We start from the raw sequence: 20,224 nt of genomic DNA on the forward strand, positions 1-20,224 counted from the left end.
GCTGCTTTTGGTCAGAATACTTTATTTTCCTGCAGTTGCTTTTGGAACCAGTTTATGAACCATGCAGACTTTGTCATTACTCTGTGGTCACTCTCCTGGTTGCTGATGAAAATCTAGAATATCTACCTTGATCACACTTCCTGGCTCATAAGATTTGATCTTGAATGACTGAATTGTTAGCAGAATGAAATACAGCCTTGAAGGATAAAGTTTTACCGCTTTTGAGGGTATTCAAAATGCCACAAGCTTAGAAAGGTAACTTAAATGTTAGGAGATTAGGTCTCTCTATTACGCCTTGTAAACCAAGCACATTGGGATTTAGGGCTTCCCTCAGGAGTGACTCTTACCCTCGCTCCCCGGTGGGGAGCCATCCAGCAAATCCATTCCTGCATTTGCCTTCACCATATAAACTGCTCCGCAGTGAGTACCGGCTGCCTCCGTGCTCCCCATTCAGATACCCTCTTCTAGTTAGGTTCTTGAAGCAGTGAAAAGGGGCTCGGAGTTCTCAGGCAAGGTTATCCTCACTGAGCTAGAGGAGGAGCCCAGAACCATCACGGATGTTGGGGTGTAGTTGAAACTTTGCCACACGAGTGAGGGGTGCAGCCATTGTGATTGTGGCACTAAGAGTGTTGTTACGCAGGGACTCTTGCCTCACACACCCTCAGAGGGAGGGGAAGAGTCCCTGCAAGACATACTCATCTTCTGCTTTTAAAAATGTTGGAAAACTCCTCTGTCAACGTGGCTTAAGAAAACTTCTTGCCATACCTGATCGTAAAAGGAAGATTACTCACGTGTGCAAAATATGACTTCAGGGTTGATGTTGGGAACTTCATAAAGACATTGGACCTGACAAGTTTATCCTTAAACCACAATCCTCCCAAACAAAGGGAGAGAAAAACCCAAACAACCTCATTTAACATCATCAAAAGGGGTGTTAAATATGTCAGGAGTTGAAGTTGCCATTGATGTCTTCAGTGGACTTTTCTAGTGATTTGGTGTTTTAGGCAATTGAGCAGAGACCTGTTGCTGATTTAGAGGAACGATTTCATTTTTTCTAGCCCATTTGTAGGCCCATTTTTTCAGTTTCCATTTGTAGGACGGTAGAGGAAGTTACAGCGTGTGGTTTCTCTAGCTGTCTGCATACGGGTTCACAGAGCATATGTGCACGTGCATGTTTTCATTTCCACTGAGCAGTACAGTCCCCAGATACAAGGCTGGTGTTTGTTTTTCTGCTGAGGTCTCCTGCCTTTTTAATGCTTTATCTGTTAGTCCCCCTGAAGGAACTCTACAGACTGTCCTGGAGCAAATGAGGCTTTTTCTTAAACTGCCCATCTTGGTCTTTGCACGTAGCATTTCCATTCCTTACTCATGAATGAGTGTTTTTTTCCCTACTGACCGTTAGGGCCTTGTGGAAGGCCACAGGGTGGCAAAGGGAAAATATTTGGAGATCTTGCCTGGTGTAATAGGGGAGCTCGTGACACTCAGATTTTCGTGTTTATGCCTTTTCTGAATCTCCATGTGCCATATTTCGTCAAGTACATTTTTTTTACAAGGTGCTGGGAAACACCGGAACGGTGAGGTTTTATGGAAAGTGCACAGGGTGGGGCATTGCAAAACCTGAGTCGCGGGCCCATGTGGATCGTTGCCCCTGTGGTAAGGCCTTATGCAAGGTGCCGTGTGGTTGCATCATTTTTGCATGTGCAATTGTAAAAGATCAGGACAAGAAAGAGTCACCATGTAAATTGCTGGGCAGTTGTGCTAAGAATTCATTTAGTGAGGGCAGCCACGGGATGGGTTACACGTGTACTTGGTCTCTCTCACCTTTGTGTTCTAACGGTTTGAACATCTTGCTATATACTGAGAGTGATTCTAGTGTTTAGATGTACTTTTGCAAACGTGGCCCCTAAGTGTGAAGCCAACTACGTGATTTAGTATTCAGCTGAAGAAACAGATCTTTTCTCATGTTGGAGGGAAAACTAGCTGTGTTTTCTTTACTAAAAGGTGGTTCACGAGTCTTTGCCATGTAAATGCTAACATAAAAGATTGTGTACCATGTCCTTCATGGGTGACTAAAAGGAATTTCAAAGGCAATTTCCAAAGGCAATTAGGCAAGTTTGATACATAATTGACTTGAAAATAAGGTGCAGTGAAGTGTCTTTGTTTCTCAGTCATCTATCAAAGGAGCAGGTATAAGGTGGTCACTTACTGCTTTCTTTTTAACATTGTGATGTTAGAAGATAAAAGTCAAATTGTAACCTGTTTGCAAGAGACTACTCAGGAGAGCCTTTAGTTAGTGTCCATCAGTGATGACAAGGGGTCGTTAGTCGTTTCTGACCTTTCCTGTCCCTGGAATGAGCAGTCTTGGTTGGCCTGATCTCTGATGTTGGGAGAGAACAGTGCTGCTTTTCAGAACGGTCAGTAGACCGGACTGAAATAAATGCTGTTTCTCAATTGGCCAGTCGAGTGCACTGGCTCCTGGAAGCTTCCAGCAGCATCTGCCGTGGGGAGCTGCACTGCTTTCCCTTTAGGAGTGAGTGCGGTTCTCAAACGCTCAATGGTGGCCAGTGATTCAGGTCAGCTTAATTCTAAGTCAACGCTTCTTTCTCTTTTTACTTGTTTATACTCCTGGAATTCTTATTATTTGCACCTTTTTCTCACTGTCTGACCTAGAGGCTTGGGGTCCAAGTTCTGTAATTGACATTTGACACTTTGGCAGCCATGACGATACGCTAACACCCTGCCTCTTCTGAACATTTCATAGCAAGAGAACTATGCAGATTCCATCAAAGCAGCCATAGCGTATATTACACTGGGATTTTATTTGGGCTCAGGAGGTCTTTATTTTCATCACTAGTCACATAATGTGGCCTAAGCTCATTGATGCAGAAGCAGCAGTAATATCCGCGGTTAAATCCTGTCAGTTTCGTTGTGGTCAGAGCACGCAAGTGCTGACCGGCACAAAAGCAATCTTAATAATTCACAGACCCTTGATAAACTAAGAGAGCGACTTCACTGATAAGTTATTGTTGTGGGGAAACCGGCCATGCTGTCAGTAATAACTTAAAATCAAGTAAAACAATGTAGCAGCTCCAGGGTGTACCTTTTCCAGTAAGACCTACTTAGCAAGTAACTGGTGGTAGAAATCAGAACTATGTAATGTCTCCAAGCCAGGGGGATTGGGAGCTGTATCCAGTCATCGAGCAGGAATATCCGTCGTGGAGAAAACGGCCTGGTTTTCAAGAGGAAGAAGGAGGCCTTGATTTCCAAAGTGATTTTTTCTCACAGGAAACATTTATTAGGTAGTTAGTTTACTATATCGTATGAGTTGCGGGGGACTTGAAGAGACAGAAGATGTCTCTCCCCTCGAGGGGCTCCCTGTAGGAAGTGGCTGGTGTGTGAGGCCTTCCGTACTTGCTTTCTCAGGAACAAACTACTCATTACATCCAAAAGAAAGCCAGTCAGATATCGCTAATAGCACTGTGGTCTTAATGACAGTTTTGGCCTTTTTAATAAGACAGGTAGGGAAGTTTTTTCTCCCTCCCAACTCACCCAGTGCAGTGGTACTGATGATTAGTGGAAAGCGAAGAGAGAGACAGGTGCCCCCCCACTCTCCAAAAGTAGAGAATTCCTATGAAACCTTCCGTAAGCCAAAATGACATAAAGCGAAGAGGCACTTGCCATTCATTTATATGCAAAGACGTTTGAGCGTTTCCAGACCTCCGCAATAACCTCTCTTAGGCTTCCCTGATACCTTAGGAACTTCTTGCTGACGGGTGTGCAAAGTAAATGGGCGTAAAGCACAGACGCTCGCAGGTGCAGCTCGCAGCTCCGGCGGCTCCGTGCAGAGACGCTGGGTGCAGTTCCCCGGGAGGCGGCCCAGTGGCACCACTCCAGTTGCTCAGGTTGCGCACTGCCCCTCGAAGGGCTCGCCGCAAAACCACTGAACACTACTTGGACTCTTCTCGGAAATCCAAAAATCCTCTTCAGATTTCCTCCGGTTAGCCAAAACAGGTACTCATGTAGGTCTTTTGTAAAAGCAAAGCGGCGTAACCAGAACTTTTGAAAAGCCGGGGATACCTGTACTGATTTCCGTGTGTCTTCTGTCTCTACTTCTTTTTCCTTGGACAAAGAGAACAGTACAAGCCTCTTTCTAAAGGGGGACACTATTTCTTTATGGGAATTTGGTGCCAAGGGTAAAGAGAAGCCATTGAAGGGAGATGCTTAGAAGGGAATCAGAGTAGTGAGAAAACAGTACTGATCGCCACAAAGAGGACTTGCCAAGATCGCCTTTTTGTGGTGAGAACTTAGGATAGAAACGCTGAGGAGAAAGTTCCGGGGGAAGATTTTCCTCCGAAAGAGGAGATGTGACTACACAGGTGGGATGATTTGATTTCTCCTCCAACTCCTAAAAAGGGGTTAAGGTATTAAGAATAACATGGAAGCCAGTGAGGCTAGTTTGTGAGGCTTAGTTAGCCTCTGAGGGGCGACTGAGTCAGCCTTTCTGCTCTTCCTGTCCTCAGAAAGACCTGGAGAGCCCAAGATACAGGACGTGAGAACGGTGCTAGGTTTTCCTGAACTACAGTGCTGAGGAAGGAGGGTGGAGAAGAAGGCACTAACGTCCCAGCATCGGAGGCTTCCTGCTCGTCACCTGGGGTGGCAGGCTGTGGAATCTTCTGGTGGGGGTTGTGTGCTCCTGGCGGCTTTCTTGGTCAGATTCTGTTCGGCGCTCGTAGCTCCTCTGGCTGGGCTGTGTGCCCGCTTGTGTCAGGCCTGATCAGTGAGGTTACTGACCTTAGCCCAGGCTGGAAAAGTGTCCAAGTGGAAGAGGCTAACTCCCCATGTGTTGATGGCCACCATCACGATCACCAGGCCAATGACATTGACCCCCAGGCCAGCTTTCACCTGTAGGACACAAACCAAGCCCACCCAAGTCACTGAGCGGGCAGCAGCACAGACCCCGGGTGCTCCTCTGTGCCCCCACCCCAAGGGTTGGCACTAGTCTGTCGCAGTCACTGCCTGGGATCCATAGTGTTGCCTCGAAGGGTGTCTTGGGAGTGTGGCAGGATGGGAGAGGCCACTAGAACTGTCTCCACCTGCAGTGCCGTCACTCCCAAATGGAGGCCTGGCACGTGTGTGCTTGGAACACCAGGTCTCCGTTTAAGACTCACGCCAAGCAGGGGGCCCGCGTGATAGGGAAGTGCATTAAGGCAGGAACTTCTCGGAACCTTTAACGTGCTGATACGTAGGGGGACCTGTAGGAGAGGCCAGGTTCTACAAAGCCTTTGCCACTGTTAACCGTGTTTTCCTTCCCAAAGGAACGGCCTACGGAAGGTTGTGTACGTGGGGTTCACGTGGAGAACCAGGTCGGCTGTCTCTGCTCAGCCCTTCGGCGGGAGAGTGACGCGGGCGAGCTAGCTTTGCTTCTTTCCGCTGAGGGGATGTCGCCTCCACGACTCAGCCCTCCCGTTTCCGCCACGGAACTGAGCCTCACAGGCTGAGGGGGGGTGTGTGGGGCAAGATGGATGGCCGAGCCAGGGCCAGATGGAAAAATGTACAGTAAGGAGGGCTGGCGTTAAGTTGGGAAAGCCGTGAGGAGATGGTTCCAGGCAAGTGACTAGATGCGTTGGCTCCCTGCTTTGTGGGCAGGGCCCTGGACGTATTAATCGGCCTTGCCCCCTGGGCTTTGGGCGTGGAGGGCCGCCCCTGTCTCCTGGCAGAGGGGGCAGGTTCTAAAGGGGCTGATCCTTTAGAAGGAACCACGTAGAACATTTGGTTGGCACCCCTACCTTTAGAAGATGAGGAAATTGAAGTCTCGAGTCAGCACCCAGGACTAGCTCACTTCTTGTCACCTGGTGCCTTTGAAAGGCGCTGTCTCTGATCCCTTGATTCCAGGGTAGAAGGTGCGGGGGGATGGGGTGAGTGGTGGGGGCACCCGGGAGAGTTAGCTGGGGGGACAAGAGAGTTGGGGCCGAGCTCAACTCTCTTGAGCAGACAGGGTCGCACAGTAAGAGATGGGGCGGTGGGGGGGGGGGGGGGATGGCGGTGACCTCCCTTTCCCGAAGTATTACAGAGCGCTTAGGTGAGCGGGTTGAAAGCTGAAAAGGGTCTGAATATCTGCTCCTGGCCTGGAGCTCTTGCTTCCTTTCCTCCATTTGATATTTACAGGGCCGCGGAGAACGAGTTTGGACTCGAGTGAAAAAGAATTGGTGAGGCCCTCCCTGCGCCGTCATCCCTTTCCCTTTCCCCTGGGCCCCTGTGGTGTCTCCCACTCGGCTCCCATGAGTAAGCCAGCAGCTTTTTGAATGAATATGCCTGCTGGTCCAGTGAAGAAACGGAGGCAAAGACTCGTGCCCCATCCCACTGGGCTGCGTCTCGTGTCTGTCCCAGCTTTGTCTGTCCGTGTACCCACTGTCTCCCAGAGTAGGGTGGCAGAGGACGTGGTTGCTATTCCTGGTGCCTGTGGACCAACCGAAAGCCTTCTTACCAGCACCATTCTTTCTACCACACCGCACTGGGTGTTGGCAGACCACAGGCGCTGCCACAAAATGATAAAGTTCAGGAGAAGTCCTCACGGCTGCCGGGGCTGGCGGGAAGAGGGCGGCCACGACTCACCATATCTTTGATCTGGCAGTGCCCATAGCTGAAGACGATGGCGTTGGGGGGATTGCCCACGGGCAGCATCACTGCAAAGGAGATGCACATGGTGACTGGGATCAGGGTGTAGAGTGGATTAATGTGCAGCGTTTCGGACTAGGAGAGGAGAGAATTCACAGACACGTTAGCGTCGAGATTATGCTGGCGTTTCTTGGGCTCAGCATCGCAGGCACGCTTTCAATGATGGGTTGCTGTTGGCTAACTTGGCTGGAGACCACGCGCTGGGGGTAGTTAAATCACCACCCTCAAGGGCATACAGTGCCGGGCAACCCAAATGGGCTCAATCTGCTCCCTCTCTCCCCATGGAAACATGGGCCTTAAGTTCCCTCCTGGAAGGGATGTTTCATTTCTTGGGGCTGGTCTAATTTTACTCCTTAGCTGAGAGATTCATCCTTCGAGCTCAAATCTCATGAATAAGCTGCTTTGATTGGAGTGGGGGGGTCCTTCATCCTTGGGGCGCAGAACCAAGGTTGTTTTTTGTGTTTTTTTTCTAAGTAAGGTGTTTGCTTTGCATGGGATTTGAACCCATGGTCTTGCCCTCGTCGTTGAGGGGTTTTAACTAAGTGCCCTCCTGTGCTCACACAGGTGACAGAGGGAGACATCTGAGCAATGAGCAGAGAGAGTGACCGGGGGTAGTTTGGGGTTAAAAAGAGCTGAAAGATATCCTTTTGTGGGGGATGGGGAGGAGCCTTTGTTTTCTAGGTTGCAGCCCGTGGATGGGACAGACGCAGCATCGTGTCTGGGGCGTTACTTTGGGCGCTGCTCAGCCGGGCTAAGATCTGGCAGTTGCTCTCCTCCCCTGGTCTGTCAGTAACAGACTGTTCTGAGACCGTGGGGTAAGGCTGGCATTGCCTTCAATTCTCAGACTCTCCTGGACAGAGAGATTGGGGGGAGGTGGTGATGACAGAGCTGCAGTCTTGATCTTTACAGCTGAATGTGCTCCTGGGGGCATTTTGCCTCCGTTTTCTGTCGTTATTCCTCCTGCCCTACTGTTACGTCTTAGGACAGAAAGAAATTTGATGATGGTGAGGAATTGGAATCCTAGGGTTTAAAAGTTATTTTGTCCATTCAGAACTGCCTCAAAACTAATCCTGTCTTTCGGAAAGGATTTTCTAGAAGCCTTGCTACAATCTATTAATTTATTGATTTACTTCTCCGTGGCTCTTTGAAAGACGTCATCTCCAAACTATGGCTTGAACACCAATCAGTGAAGGCCATGGCAATGACCAGAGGAGAGGGGCAGCCATGGGACTGCTCCCTGGGCCTGGGGGAGCCCATCTGGACACCTGGGAGCCCTGCCCCACTCACCAGGCTGCATAGGATAGGCAGGAAGATGGTGATGGTGGCTGGGTTGCTCACAAACTCTGTGACAATGGACACCAGGATGCATGCCAACAGGGTGATGGCCCACGGTGGGAGGCTACTCAGAGACAACATCTGGTGCCCAATCCATGTGGAGAGGCCAGAGCTCTGCAGGAACACAGGTGATACAATAAGAAGAAAGGAGGAAACACCCATTCCCAATGGAATTCTTAGACTCCAGAAGGTCAGGGATGTGGGGGGGGGGGGGGTGAGGTGCTGGAAGGAACCAGCAGGAGTCATCTAATTTGCCTCCCTATTTTCAGGCGGACTGGACCCAGAGGCATTACTGATTTGATGATTAATTAGACAGTTTTTATAGCCCAGAAAATTCTTTATGATTGTATAATGGCTAGAGATTTTGGGGGTGACTAGCCCCTCAATGTCAATCTCATTACTCTCTCCAGCTTCTGACATTCTCACTCTGGGTGTTCAGTCAACAGTGCTTTTTACACAGACTCCCCAGTGTAATCCTCACTTTTGCTTTTGAAATCTAGCTTGCTTATCACCTGTGAAAGGGTGAAAATTATCAACATCTTTGGATAATGACCTTTCCTGTGGTTTTGGGGGAGTCAGTGGGCAGGGCTGAACACTAGAAGCTTTACATGAGTGATGAAGGAGAGGATTATGGGTCTATCTCCACTTAGTGGGAAGGTGCCTCCTCCTGGGAAGGTGACCCAGAAGCCGAGTCATACAGTCTCAACCTGTTTCAGGTTCAATCTCATCATGGCTGACATCAGGATCTACAATCGTCAGTGCTTTTTCATGACACAAGATATAAAGGCATGCTGCCACTCTTGAACCTTTTCCATTAGCAAAATTTACATCGATCCGCTCCAATAAATGAATATTCCCTCTTGGAATAACTTATTTGGCTGGGAACTGTTCATTTGCCAATGGTGAAGATCCCCTCCCTCCCCTAAAAAATGAAGGACACCATTGAATCCTTGTACTAAAAACCCCAGGTCGCCATATGCATTCTCCTCCCTCCCTCCCTTCTCCTCTCCGTCCTGTGGTTGATGTGCCTGTGGTTGATGTGCTCTGCTGTCCCCTGAGTACCCTGGAGACTGCAGATGCACTAAAGGACTGGAGAGTAGGGCTGGAAGCAAGGTGAGACATCTTATAACTCCTCAAGGTCAAGTCCTACTCGTATTTTGCTGTTAAAGACAGCCTCACCGCATCGTCAGCAGGCTTTTTCTCCCTTTTGCTGAATTCATCAAAGGCTACTTGATCTCTATAGCACCCCAAGGCGAGCTCATAGGCAGCTGGTGACCGAAGGCCTTCAGAATTCTCTCTGCTGTGGCCCTTTTACCTGGGAGCCTTGACCGAGAGCTGCAAATCCAACATGTGGGGACTACAGCAATTCATGGTTGGTACAGAGCTTTGAGGCCTATAGGAACTCTGTAATTATTATCTCGTCTAGCATATTAAACCTGGCCCACTGGACAAAGACAGGATAAATTGATAAATTTAAAAATAAATTGATAAATTGGATTGCGAAGTTAGAAAAAAGCACAAAGGGGCGCCTGGGTGGCGCAGTCGGTTAAGCGTCTGACTTCAGCCAGGTCACGATCTCGCAGTCCGTGGGTTCGAGCCCCGCGTCAGGCTCTGGGCTGATGGCTCGGAGCCTGGAGCCTGTTTCCGATTCTGTGTCTCCCTCTCTCTCTGCCCCTCCCCCGTTCATGCTCTGTCTCTCTCTGTCCCAAAAATAAATAAAAAACGTTGAAAAAAAAAATTAAAAAAAAAAAAAGAAATAAAAAAAAGAAAAAAGCACAAAAAGGAAGTCTTACTTCTTTTTAAACCTTGGTATGCATTTTACATTGGATTTTCCTCATGTCAAGACTAAAATGATTTCAAACTCGGTAGGAATCACTATGTCAAACTTGAATTATATTACTAAAATTAGTAGAGTCATTAGATTGTACAGAAATACGAACTGTGCTATCTGTAGTACATATACAATTTAGGTTTAAAAAAAAAAAATCTTTCCAGGCTAGACTCAGGGGCCAAAACTAACAACTGAAATTCAAAAAAGATAAGTATGATATTCTGAACTTGGAATCAGAAATACCAACAGCATGTATACAGAACTGGTTGAAAGACCTGAAGTTTAATAGTGGCTAACGGTTAAAAGAATGAGGGTTTAAAATTGTGTTGTTTATTTTCGAGAGAGAGAGAGGGAGAGAAAAAGCACGAGGGGGAGAGGGGCAGAGAGAGAGAAAGACAGAGGATCTGAAGCGGGCTCTGCGCTGACAGCCCGATGCAGGGCTCCAACTCACAAGCCGTGAGATCATGACCTGAGCCAGAGTCGGATGCTTAACCCACTGAGCCACCCAGGCGCCTCCAGAATGGGGGTTTTAATTGGCTGCAATTTCAACCTAAGTGTTGACATGAGTGCCATTGAGGCCTTGTAAAAGCGTCCATAAAAATACAGAATGGTGCTTGGATCAGAGGTGAGAGTTGGGGCTGGAGTAATAGGACTACTTGACTCTGCGGTAGACTGACCGCCTCTGGACCACGTTTGAATAAGGTCAGGGTCAAAGTGTAGTGAGTGGTGAGAGAGACCAGCGTGGTAAGGGGTCACTATTTCTTGATGAATGGTTGAAGGAACTAGGGACTTTTAGTTGAGAGAGGAAAAAAAAAAAAAAAAAAAGATCTAAGGGGATCTAATAACTTTTTATTATTTTAATAATTATTACCTAGGATGGGGCTCCAGAGGAGAGAGTCAGAGCCAATAGTGGAAGACAGACAGAGGACCTGAGCTGAATGTAAAGAACGATTCTCTGTTCCCTGCTCAAGAATACCCGGTCACTGGTGGTGTTCAAGCCCAGGGGTGTCGTGCAGGGAATTCCCTCATTGGGTAGACGGGACCCAGTGTCCTCCAAGGGTCCTTCCAAGTGTAGGATTCTTTGACCTTATTATTAGTGATGCAGATAGCACTGGCCCTCAACGAATGGGCAGTCAGAAGTGAGCCAAGTTAATGAATATAGCAAAGGTCAAAGGACAAACGGTGTGAACCTGATTCTCTATTTCAGGAAGGGCTAACGCTTTCCCACTGGCCCCCTTTATAAGATCTCATCCCAGTTCTGCCCAGTCAGGAAATCAGGGCGCGTTTACAGCATATGCCTGAGCATTAGCGTGCATTCTTCCAAGGGGCTCAATATATGCATAAGGACTGACTGAGAGCTAGTTCTCCGTGTGTCAGTGCAGGGTGTCTCCGGGCCCTTACAGACACATCTCCTAACACCACTGTCACACGCCCACAGGGAGATGGCTATGAAATCCAACAAATCTTTTGCTTGTGGCAGTGTGGGCCGGTGAGTGAGGTGTGAGTGCCCGTGTGCCAAGAGCCCATAGCTCAGCTGGTCTGTAGCTCTGTTCCCAGCAGCATTAGCTTAGGAGCTCAGGGCAGGAACAGGACACGGGATGGCCACTCCCATCTGGACTGTTCCCTTGGGTGACCATTCACCTCTCCCTCCGTGCCTTTGAATCTTCCTCCCAGAAGCGAAATGGCCATAGGTAAAGCAGCTTGAAAATTCTTCGGCCCAGTGACAACAGAATTCAAGAGTTACCTTGCTGCCTGAAGCCAGAGCATAGCCTCCTCCCACCAGAATGACAATCTCCCAGGGCATGGTCTTCTGGAAGTCCTTCCAGGTGATGATGGGCTCTGTCCCCCGGGAGGGCTCCTGGTTCTGCCCTGGATCACAGGTAGACAGAGGTAGAGCCAGATGAACCCTAATAGGTGGGATTCGTGGATCAAGGGCCTAACTGATGAACCGATGATTTGGGAGAGGGCTCTGCCTCTATCGTGGGGTACGGGGGAGGCACTCAGAACAGCCCCGGTAAATCTCCTTCCCCCAATTCTGACTTGGGTATTATTGACTAGGGCCAGCCCCAACTTCTTCTCTCACCGTCACTCTTCTTCCCAAAGCAAGGCTTCTTTGCCGGGATCAGGAAAAGGAGGAAGCCGAGGAAAACGGAGACTGTGGCATCCGTGCGGTAGCCCTTCCTAGCAAAGAGACAGGCAGGGCTGGAGGAGGAGGGTAGCACGATGTCTCAGAACAGTCCCTCTGAACGCGGGGCCTCTCTTTGGGACCCAGGCTGGAGGGCGGTCAGCCTTCCCTCCTGCACCTGTTGCCCCACTAGCCAGCTGATGTCTGGAGGCTGGTGGCTAAGGTGGATGTCTAGTGTGGATCTACGGGCCCTAGAGAAGGAGACATCAGGAGTGATTTCGGTGAAGGGGAAGGGAAAAGGATGAGTTCCCTTTCCTGCAAGGGCCACACCTCCACATGTGTCTTTGCTCAAAGGAGAAGCCGTGCTGAGAGAGAACGGTGGCCCCGGCCCTCCGAGGTCCTGCCGGGGTGGCACGGGGGCCTCTGCCTGCCTCTCCCTGCCAAGGCCTCAGCCACCACTCTCACAGCTGATCTTGAACCCTCAGAGCCGCCTGTGAGGCAGCTCCAGTAACAAGACCAAGGTCACACGACTGGTAAGGGGCAGCACCACATCCCAACGCGACACACAGAGGCCACGTGGCCATTTTCTTCCTGACGCCACACTCTGGCTTCCCTTAAAAGAGGGCACTTTCCAGGGAACAGAAGAGCGCTGCCCTTAAGAATGGAGGAGGGACACAGGTGGGACCTGCCTGAAGACTCTGTGTGTGTATGTGGGCGGGGGTGGGGTGGGGGTGGTGGTGGTGGTGTCTCCTTAAGGAGGAGACAACATCACTTACTTTTCAAAGAAAGAATCCCAGCCAGGAACAAAGCCAGGCTCCCGGGTAAACCACAGCACGGTCATCAGGATGAAGAAAAATCCGGTTACCATTTCAGGGTAGCTACGAAATACAACAGAAAGAGCTGCTCCAGGAACCGCGAAGTCTGCATGTTTTTCACTTCACTGCAGGCGCTCCTGCGTTCGGGGCTCAGAGCCACCAGCCCACGGTGCTGAGCGGCTGCCGGGAAGTGTGAAGCGGGCTGAGAAGGTGCCAGAACACATGGCGTTAACCGCGGGTCCTCGAGGTGAGGCGGGAGGAGATATAGGGTGGCACAGCGGGATGCGGTTGTACAACAACACGAGGTCCACGGGGCGCCCGGTGGCTCATGCTTAAGGTTAAGCGTCTGACTCTCGGTTTTGGCTCAGGTCATGATCTCACGGTTCGCGAGACAGCGCGGAGCCTGCTTGGGATTCTCTCTCTTCCTCTCTCTCTCTCTGCCCCAACCCTGCTCTCGCTCTTCCTCTCTCTCAAAATAAATAAACACACATTAAAAGGAAAATAAGACAAAACACAATATGGCCGCTGAGGAGAATGCGGTGGAAGAGGCCCCCGAACGCTGCTGGTGAGGGCAGGAGCTGCGACAACCTTTTTGAGGGAATGTGCTGATGTATATCTGGAGCCTTCAACTCGGTCCTTCCTTTCATGCAAGGAAATAACCAGAAATGCCAGTGCTATGTTACCTATTTAAGAATTCAACACTGAAAATGGAAACAACCTACATACTCAGCGATAGTCCATGACATCAGGTACATTTTGGTATAACTGTAGGCTCAAATGAGATACATTTAATGATCGTGTTTGCATAGCAGAGTTAATGGCCTGGGAATATAACAACAGCCTAATCCTAAGTGGGGGGCGGGGGGGGCGGGAGGCAAGATATAATACTGTGTTTAGTTTGGATTGAATTTTAGCAAAAATACATATAATTTTGCACAAAACAAGCATATAAGGAAGAGTGCATTATGTTAACAGTTGTTGACAGTTAATACTGAATAACTAAAACTCGACTTTAGTTTTTTCTTTATGTTTTCCTTATGTCCTAAATGTTCTACAATGAACATGTATTCCTTGTATAAATTAAAACATTTAAAAATACTGCTTATGCCGGGATCCTTTTGCCCAAACTGTACCTGCCAATTGCCATCAAAGGAGAAACGGCCCCAGATGGGACACGAGGTCACTGGGGAAAGCTGATGGAAATTGCTGAGGATGGGGGTGTCTTCAAGTCTGTATCTGATGATGCCCGATCCCCCCCACCCCACCCGCCCCAGCTCCCTAGGAGTGTCCGTGGACCAGCGGTGGCCCATTCAGAGCAGTGTGAGGGGGCTGACTTTATGGGGAATTGGGCCTGTCCCCAAGAGTGTGGCTGTACTGACTCGCACATCTTTCCCCGGCCACCCCACGTATGACATCCACACCCACACCACGGCTATACCTTGGACTTCGAATATGGTAAACGGGAAGGGGGGCCACCTGGAGTCTGGGCCAGCTGGACTTGGGCATTAAGTAGCAGTTCTAAATGCCTGGATTCATAGTTGCGGAAAACTCCCCCAGCTCAAGGGACTGTCGAGAACAAGGCTGCTTATGTGCTCACTTTACCTGCCATGCTTTCCTGGGGGGAGAGAAGGTGAATGGCTGATTTTTACCTAATGGCTCCCAGCTTTTCATATTCCTCTTGGATCCTCTTCTCTGACAACGCTTCCCTTTTGGTCTTCTTCTTCTTGCTCAGAGAGCAGGTCTCTCTAAAACTGAGGAGGAAGAATGAGCAAAAGAATGAGACAGAGAATCCAAAGCAGGCTCAGCGCTGTCAGCGCAGAGCCCGATGTGGGGCTCAAACTCATGAACCATGAGATCGTGACCTGGTACCAAGTCAGATGCTTAACCGATTGAGCCAGGCACCCGATACCCTACAACTTTTTTTTCTGCCAGGTTTCACAGCCTCTCATCAGCCTCTCCCATAGGCTTTTGGGCATCTTTATCTGGGTATATCTCTGGTGTATGGGTGTGAAGTCATGTCTTACAGACTTGGGAAAGTGTATTTACATGGGGCTGTTTTCTACGTGCTGGAGGTATAGAAGTATGCAGCTGTCATTGATGTCATAGTAGCCTCTGTGTTATTAAAAAAAAAAAAAGTCTGGGGGTGGCTGGGTGGCTCAGTCGGTTGAGCATCCGACTTCAGCGCAGGTCATGATCTCACGATTTGTGAGTTCAAGCCCCACGTAGGGCTCTGTGCTGACAGCTCAGAGCCTGGAGCCTGCTTCAGATTCTGTGTCTCCCTCAGCCCCTCCCCTGTTTGCGCTCTCTCTCTCTCTCTCTCTCTCTCTCTCTCAAAAATAAACATTAAAAAAAATTTTTTTTTTTAAAGTCTGCTCAGAGAACATTCCCTGAGCAATGGGAGTCTTGGGTCCCGTGGACCAATATCAAAACATCATGTGTATCTTCCCTTTATGTGTTCGAGGCTGGTCAACTTATGGTTATGAAGAAAAGGCTTCCTAAGCCGATTAATGTTAGAAATTATATTGCAGGAGGAATAGCTAACTTGTGGTTCTGAGAAATATGAGCATATTTCACACAACGACTAAGTATAAATCAGTCACGTGTATAAAACAAAGCCTAAAGAGACTTCTACTTGGAGTCACGTTTCTTTAGAAATTAGTTCAAATCACTCCGTATGCTTTGAATGAAATGAAACTACATTAACCACCCGCCATTCACACTTGTTCTAAATCAGGCAGTTCCTTTAACCAGCTAGTTGGAATTAAGAACATTCCACCGTGGAGCTCATAGTGAAGTGCAGAGTCCGTGTATGTTTAGAGGGTCTAGACCAGGTGACGCCTGACTCCCCATCTAGTACGGTGCGTTCTCCTCACGCGTCCTCCAGGGTTATTGGTGGCTCCCCGCGGAGTGCTCTCCACGGCGCGCACCATGACTTTGGATGGACGGGAGAGCCTCGGTGCCTTGCTGGGCAGGGCCCTGGGACTCACTTGCAGCCCAGGAACAGCCAGTGCATCCAGAACCAGCTGACCACCAGCATGATGAGGGAGATGGGGAAGCTGAAGAGGAACCAGGTGCCGAAGTTGACCACCTCTGCAGCTGGGTACTGGCTGGAGGGGAAGAAACCAGGTCAGTGATTAGAAAAGGGTGGGTTCCCGTGTGGTGTCTGGGGGTAATAAGCGAAATGCTCCTTAAGAAGACATGCATCAGAGCTAACGGCAGAGATGATGGTAACAATAAGGTAACACGTTACCTAGAACTCACGTCTTTGACAGTTGCAACTCTACTGGTCCCAAGAATTATGAAGGAAACTTAAAAAAGGCACCTAAACACCCAAAATTGATTTCACTGAAACCTATATACTTTGCGCTCAGGAGAGCCACTCGGGAGCTCTTTGCTCTTAATTTATATAAAGATTCTTCTTATATGTTTACTCATCTGTTTTTCAGGACAACAGAGAATGCAAAGGACAGTCTGGTATACTTTGGGTAATAAAGTCACTGAAGCAATATGAGCTTTGACTGGGGGATGCAATTCTGGAGAAGTTTGGACTCTAGAGCATCAGGAGGGTCCCCGGTGTTGACTGTGCCCATAGGAGAACCATGACTTAGAATCTCTAAATCTTTGATCAACATGCACTGGTGTCTTAGCGTCTCAGGGAGGTTACCCGGAGGACTCTCCATTCATCGCCAGGCAGGGCGGTGGCCCCAGCCCAGGTGTCGTTTCCTGGGGAGCCACATGTGAGCCACGACTATAGCCTAGACAACACCTGCATTCCTTTGCCCTTGGGCTCTTCTAGTCGGGACTGGGCACAGAACTCCTCTAAGCTGGGAGGAGACTGTGCCCCTCTCTTCACACTAGACACTGCATGGAAAAAGAGAACGACCGAGAGAAGAATCCCCCAGAGAGAAAATACAATGGAAGCACAGGACGCAAGAGTGTTTAATCTTCTCTGCCATCACAGAGAAACAACGCTGTTGTTTTGCACTGTGGCCTGGTCGTGGACTTACCTTTACCATCGGTGTGCCTCTTGGGAAGTTGTGACAGTTCGTGCCCTCCCTAAGGGCCAGAGTCACTGTCAGTCACTGTCAGTGACTATCAGTCACCATCAGTGGAGAGAAGGGCTTTGGGAGCTAGAAGGACACCAGAGGGCATGTAAATCACTGAGTGATCACTCTGGGCTGCGCTGGGCCAACAGGCATGAAGTCTTGCATCATCTGTTCTCTGTACGTAGAAGCCTAGGCCCTGCTCCTGGACCCAGGAAAAGGAATGGATTTTTCGAATAGATTAAATAGACTTTTGTGGATAAATGTTAGGGCCTAATACCATCTATAGCCTTTAGAAAGTGTGACTGTATGTACTGAATGTAACAACCGATTTGTAGATTTTTTAAACACAGCCAGGATGCACTCTGGGGGTGGTCTGTTCACCAGTGGCAAGAAAAATAGCACGGTGGCATTTGCAGACCAGCGGGGATCCGGGGAGTCCACCTTCCTTTCACAGAATTCCTGCTGTCCAAGTAAGCCAATGTTATGACTAAATGTACCATGACACAAGCCAGGAAGCAGACTGAGGGAATATGAATCGGCCCAACCACAGAGTGAACCAGAAATTGAAGAGCAGAAACTCAGAGCTTTGACAGAATAATATGGTGTGACGACTCCATGAAGTTCACGTCCCAGAGACTTTGGTCTTAACTTTCATTGGTCCATCTCCCCCGCCCCCCCCCACTCCTCCCTCCCTCCCTCCCTCCCTCCCTTCCTCCCTTCCTTCCTTCCTTCCTTCCTTCCTTCCCTCCCTCCCTCCCTCCATCTCTCCCTCCCCACCTCCCTCCCTCCCTCCTTTCCTTCCTTCCTCCCTCCCTTCCTTCCTTGTTTCCTTCCTTCCCTCCCTCCCTCCATCTCTCCCTCCCCACCTCCCCCCTCCTTTCCCTCCTTTCCTCCTTCCTTCTTTACTTCCCCCATTCCCCTTCAATCCTTCCTTCCTCCCTCTCTTCCTTCCTTCCTTTCCTTCCCTCTGTTTCCTTCCTTCCTTCCTTCCTTCCCTCCATCTCTCCCTCCCCACCTCCCTCACTCCTTTCCCTCCCTTCCTCCTTTCCTCCCTTCTTTCCTTCCCCCATTCCCCCCTCAATCCTTCCACTCTTCCTTCCTTCCTTCCTTCCTTCCTTCCTTCCTTCCTTCCCTCCATCTCTCCCTCCCCACCTCCCTCGCTCCTTTCCCTCCCTTCCTCCTTCCCTCCTTCCTTCTTTCCTTCCCCCATTCCCCCTTCAATCCTTCCCCCTTTCCTTCCTCCCTCCCTCCCTTCCTACCTTCCTTCCCTCCTTCCTTCCTTCCCTCTTTCCTTCCCTCTCTCCTTCCTTTCTTTCTTCCTTCCCTTCCTCCCTCCCTCCATCTCTCCCTCCCCACCTCCCTCCCTCCTTTCTCTCCCTTCCTCCTTCCCTCCTTCCTTCTTTCCTTCCCCCATTCCCCCTTCAATCCTTCCCCCCTTCCTTCCTCCCTCCCTCCCTTCCTTCCGTCCCTCCCTCCCTCCATCTCTCCCTCCCCACCTCCCTCCCTCCTTTCCTCCTTCCCTCCTTCCTTCTTTCCTTCCCCCATTCCCCCCCTTCAATCCTTCCTTCCTTCCTTCCTTCCTTCCTTCCTTCCTTCCTTCCTTCCCTTTCCTGCTAAATGGAAGGGTGTGTTTATCCTCTTGGCTATGATCAATTTCTCTGCCCTCTGCTCTGGAGCCCATCCTTTCTTGTTTTCTCAGTGATATCACTCTATCAATCATCACCTCTCTCCCAAAACTTTAATTTTCCTCTCACCTGGACATGCCTATCAGCATTTAAACATCTTCCGTCTTAAAACCCCCTCTTGACCCCACTGGACTCTTCCTTTGTCATCATCCCATACCTCTCCTTCCCATCACAGACAACTCTCCGTCTACTCACCTCCAGCATACTCCTCACCTCACTGACACTTGGCTTCACTTTTCAATCTGACCAAATTGCTCTTGCCTAGGTTACCTCTGTGTCACCAAATCAAACGGACACATTTTTGTCCTTCTTTTCCTTATCCATTCAGCCACTTTAAACAGTATAGCCCACCCCTTCCTCCTTGAACACTTTCTTCCCTTTGATGGAACGACACTAGATTTTCCTCTTCCCTGGGTGATCCCTTTTGTTGTCTCATTTATAGTCTACCTTAAAATATTCAAGCTTAATATTTACGGTCCCTGCTCTAATGAACTCTCTCTGTTTTCCCTGAGTGATTGATCTCCTTCACTCTCCTGACTTCAGTTTCCACATGCATCCCACCAGGACCCAATGCCATCTAATCTGTGGGCCCAGAACAACATGCAAATGTGGGGCCACTCGTTCAAAAATTATTCAGAATTTTCAGATGGTGACAGCAGAGCATTGAGCTAAGTATGGGGCCCTTCTGAGCATGGTAGTTGATGTGACAACATGGGCGACGCTCTTCCCCCAGCTGCAGAAGCCATGAGTCTGACAATCAGACTTGGCCTTTCCCTCTCTCGGGCCCATCTCTCAAATCTGACCATTTCTCCACTGCTGTCTGTGTTTGCAGGCCATCACCAGCTCTCTCCTGGGCATCTGCAGTGCTGTCCAAAATTATCTTCCTGCCGCCTACTTTTCCTTCCTACTTCCTTCCTGCTTCCTCCCTACTTTTTCCACTTTTTCAGTCCACCATCAGTTTCCCAAACTGTAAATCCGATCACCTCACTCCCTGCCTAAAATGCTTCAAAGACGTCTCATGGCTTTCAGATGAAGTCCAGACTCCTTCGTGGGCCTCAAGAGGCCCTTTGCAATCTGCATTTCCACCTTTTGCCCTCCGCCATTTTCTTTTATGGGCTCTTTTCTCTCGCCTCAGTCCTGCCACTCACTGCTTCCTTTGGAAAACCTCTCTTCGTCCATTGTACTCCCACTGAGCCTCGGGTCTCGCTTCTAAGGCTGTGTCTTTGGGGAGGCCTGTGCTCCCTGTAGACTGGGTGGCCCCCGTGGGCTCTCCCAGCAGAACCCTGCCCCTCTCCAGTCCCACTGAACTGTCATGCTCGATGTCTCTTTTCCCTCTTGGTATGGAAGCTACTCTAGGTCCATTTTCTGCCCTATCCTTAGCACCCAGTTCCATTCCTGACACGTAGTGGCTGTTGAGTAGGTATTTGTTGACCAGGTGAGTTACTTACTTGTTGAAGTGTTCCAAGAAGATGAGGCTGGTGGAGGTACCAATAATGGTGGTCAGGCCCCCAATGGTAGCGGCGTAAGATATGCTCAGAGACAGGCACTTGCAGATCATCTGGTCATGCTGGGACTTGTACTTTCTGTTGAGCTCCTGGTTCCTGGGCCCAGGAATCAGGACTAGTGGCTTTTCCTATCGGAGGAAAATTAGTCAGTGCCTCCAACCCAGCACGGGCTGTCCCCTACACAAGGCATGAAAATAGGGGCATCAT

At 49.5% G+C, this 20,224-nt stretch overlaps 1 protein-coding gene across 5 annotated transcripts in view; it reads right to left on the reverse strand.

The window, feature by feature from the left end:
- Positions 1 to 3,269: 3,269 nt before the first annotated feature.
- Positions 3,270 to 20,224, reverse strand: part of SLC13A4 (solute carrier family 13 member 4) — a 44,369-nt gene continuing 27,414 nt past the window's right edge. For 3 of the 5 annotated variants that reach the window (XM_042925755.1, XM_042925747.1, XM_042925741.1), the window contains 10 exons: positions 19,961 to 20,145; positions 15,769 to 15,888; positions 14,431 to 14,532; positions 12,743 to 12,844; positions 11,925 to 12,022; positions 11,586 to 11,710; positions 7,963 to 8,124; positions 6,613 to 6,750; positions 5,787 to 5,945; positions 3,270 to 4,902 (listed from right to left, as the gene is read on the reverse strand). In XM_042925755.1, the coding sequence (XP_042781689.1) occupies positions 4,765 to 4,902; positions 5,787 to 5,945; positions 6,613 to 6,750; positions 7,963 to 8,124; positions 11,586 to 11,710; positions 11,925 to 12,022; positions 12,743 to 12,844; positions 14,431 to 14,532; positions 15,769 to 15,888; positions 19,961 to 20,145 (1,329 nt within the window). In that variant the 3' untranslated portion in view covers positions 3,270 to 4,764. The remainder of the gene's footprint in view (positions 4,903 to 5,786; positions 5,946 to 6,612; positions 6,751 to 7,962; positions 8,125 to 11,585; positions 11,711 to 11,924; positions 12,023 to 12,742; positions 12,845 to 14,430; positions 14,533 to 15,768; positions 15,889 to 19,960; positions 20,146 to 20,224) is intronic. The other 2 variants (XM_042925764.1, XR_006198978.1) reach the window with 2 other exon arrangements.

The sequence above is a fragment of the Panthera leo genome, chromosome A2 (genome assembly GCF_018350215.1).
Source record: "Panthera leo isolate Ple1 chromosome A2, P.leo_Ple1_pat1.1, whole genome shotgun sequence".
NCBI lineage: Eukaryota > Metazoa > Chordata > Mammalia > Carnivora > Felidae > Panthera > Panthera leo.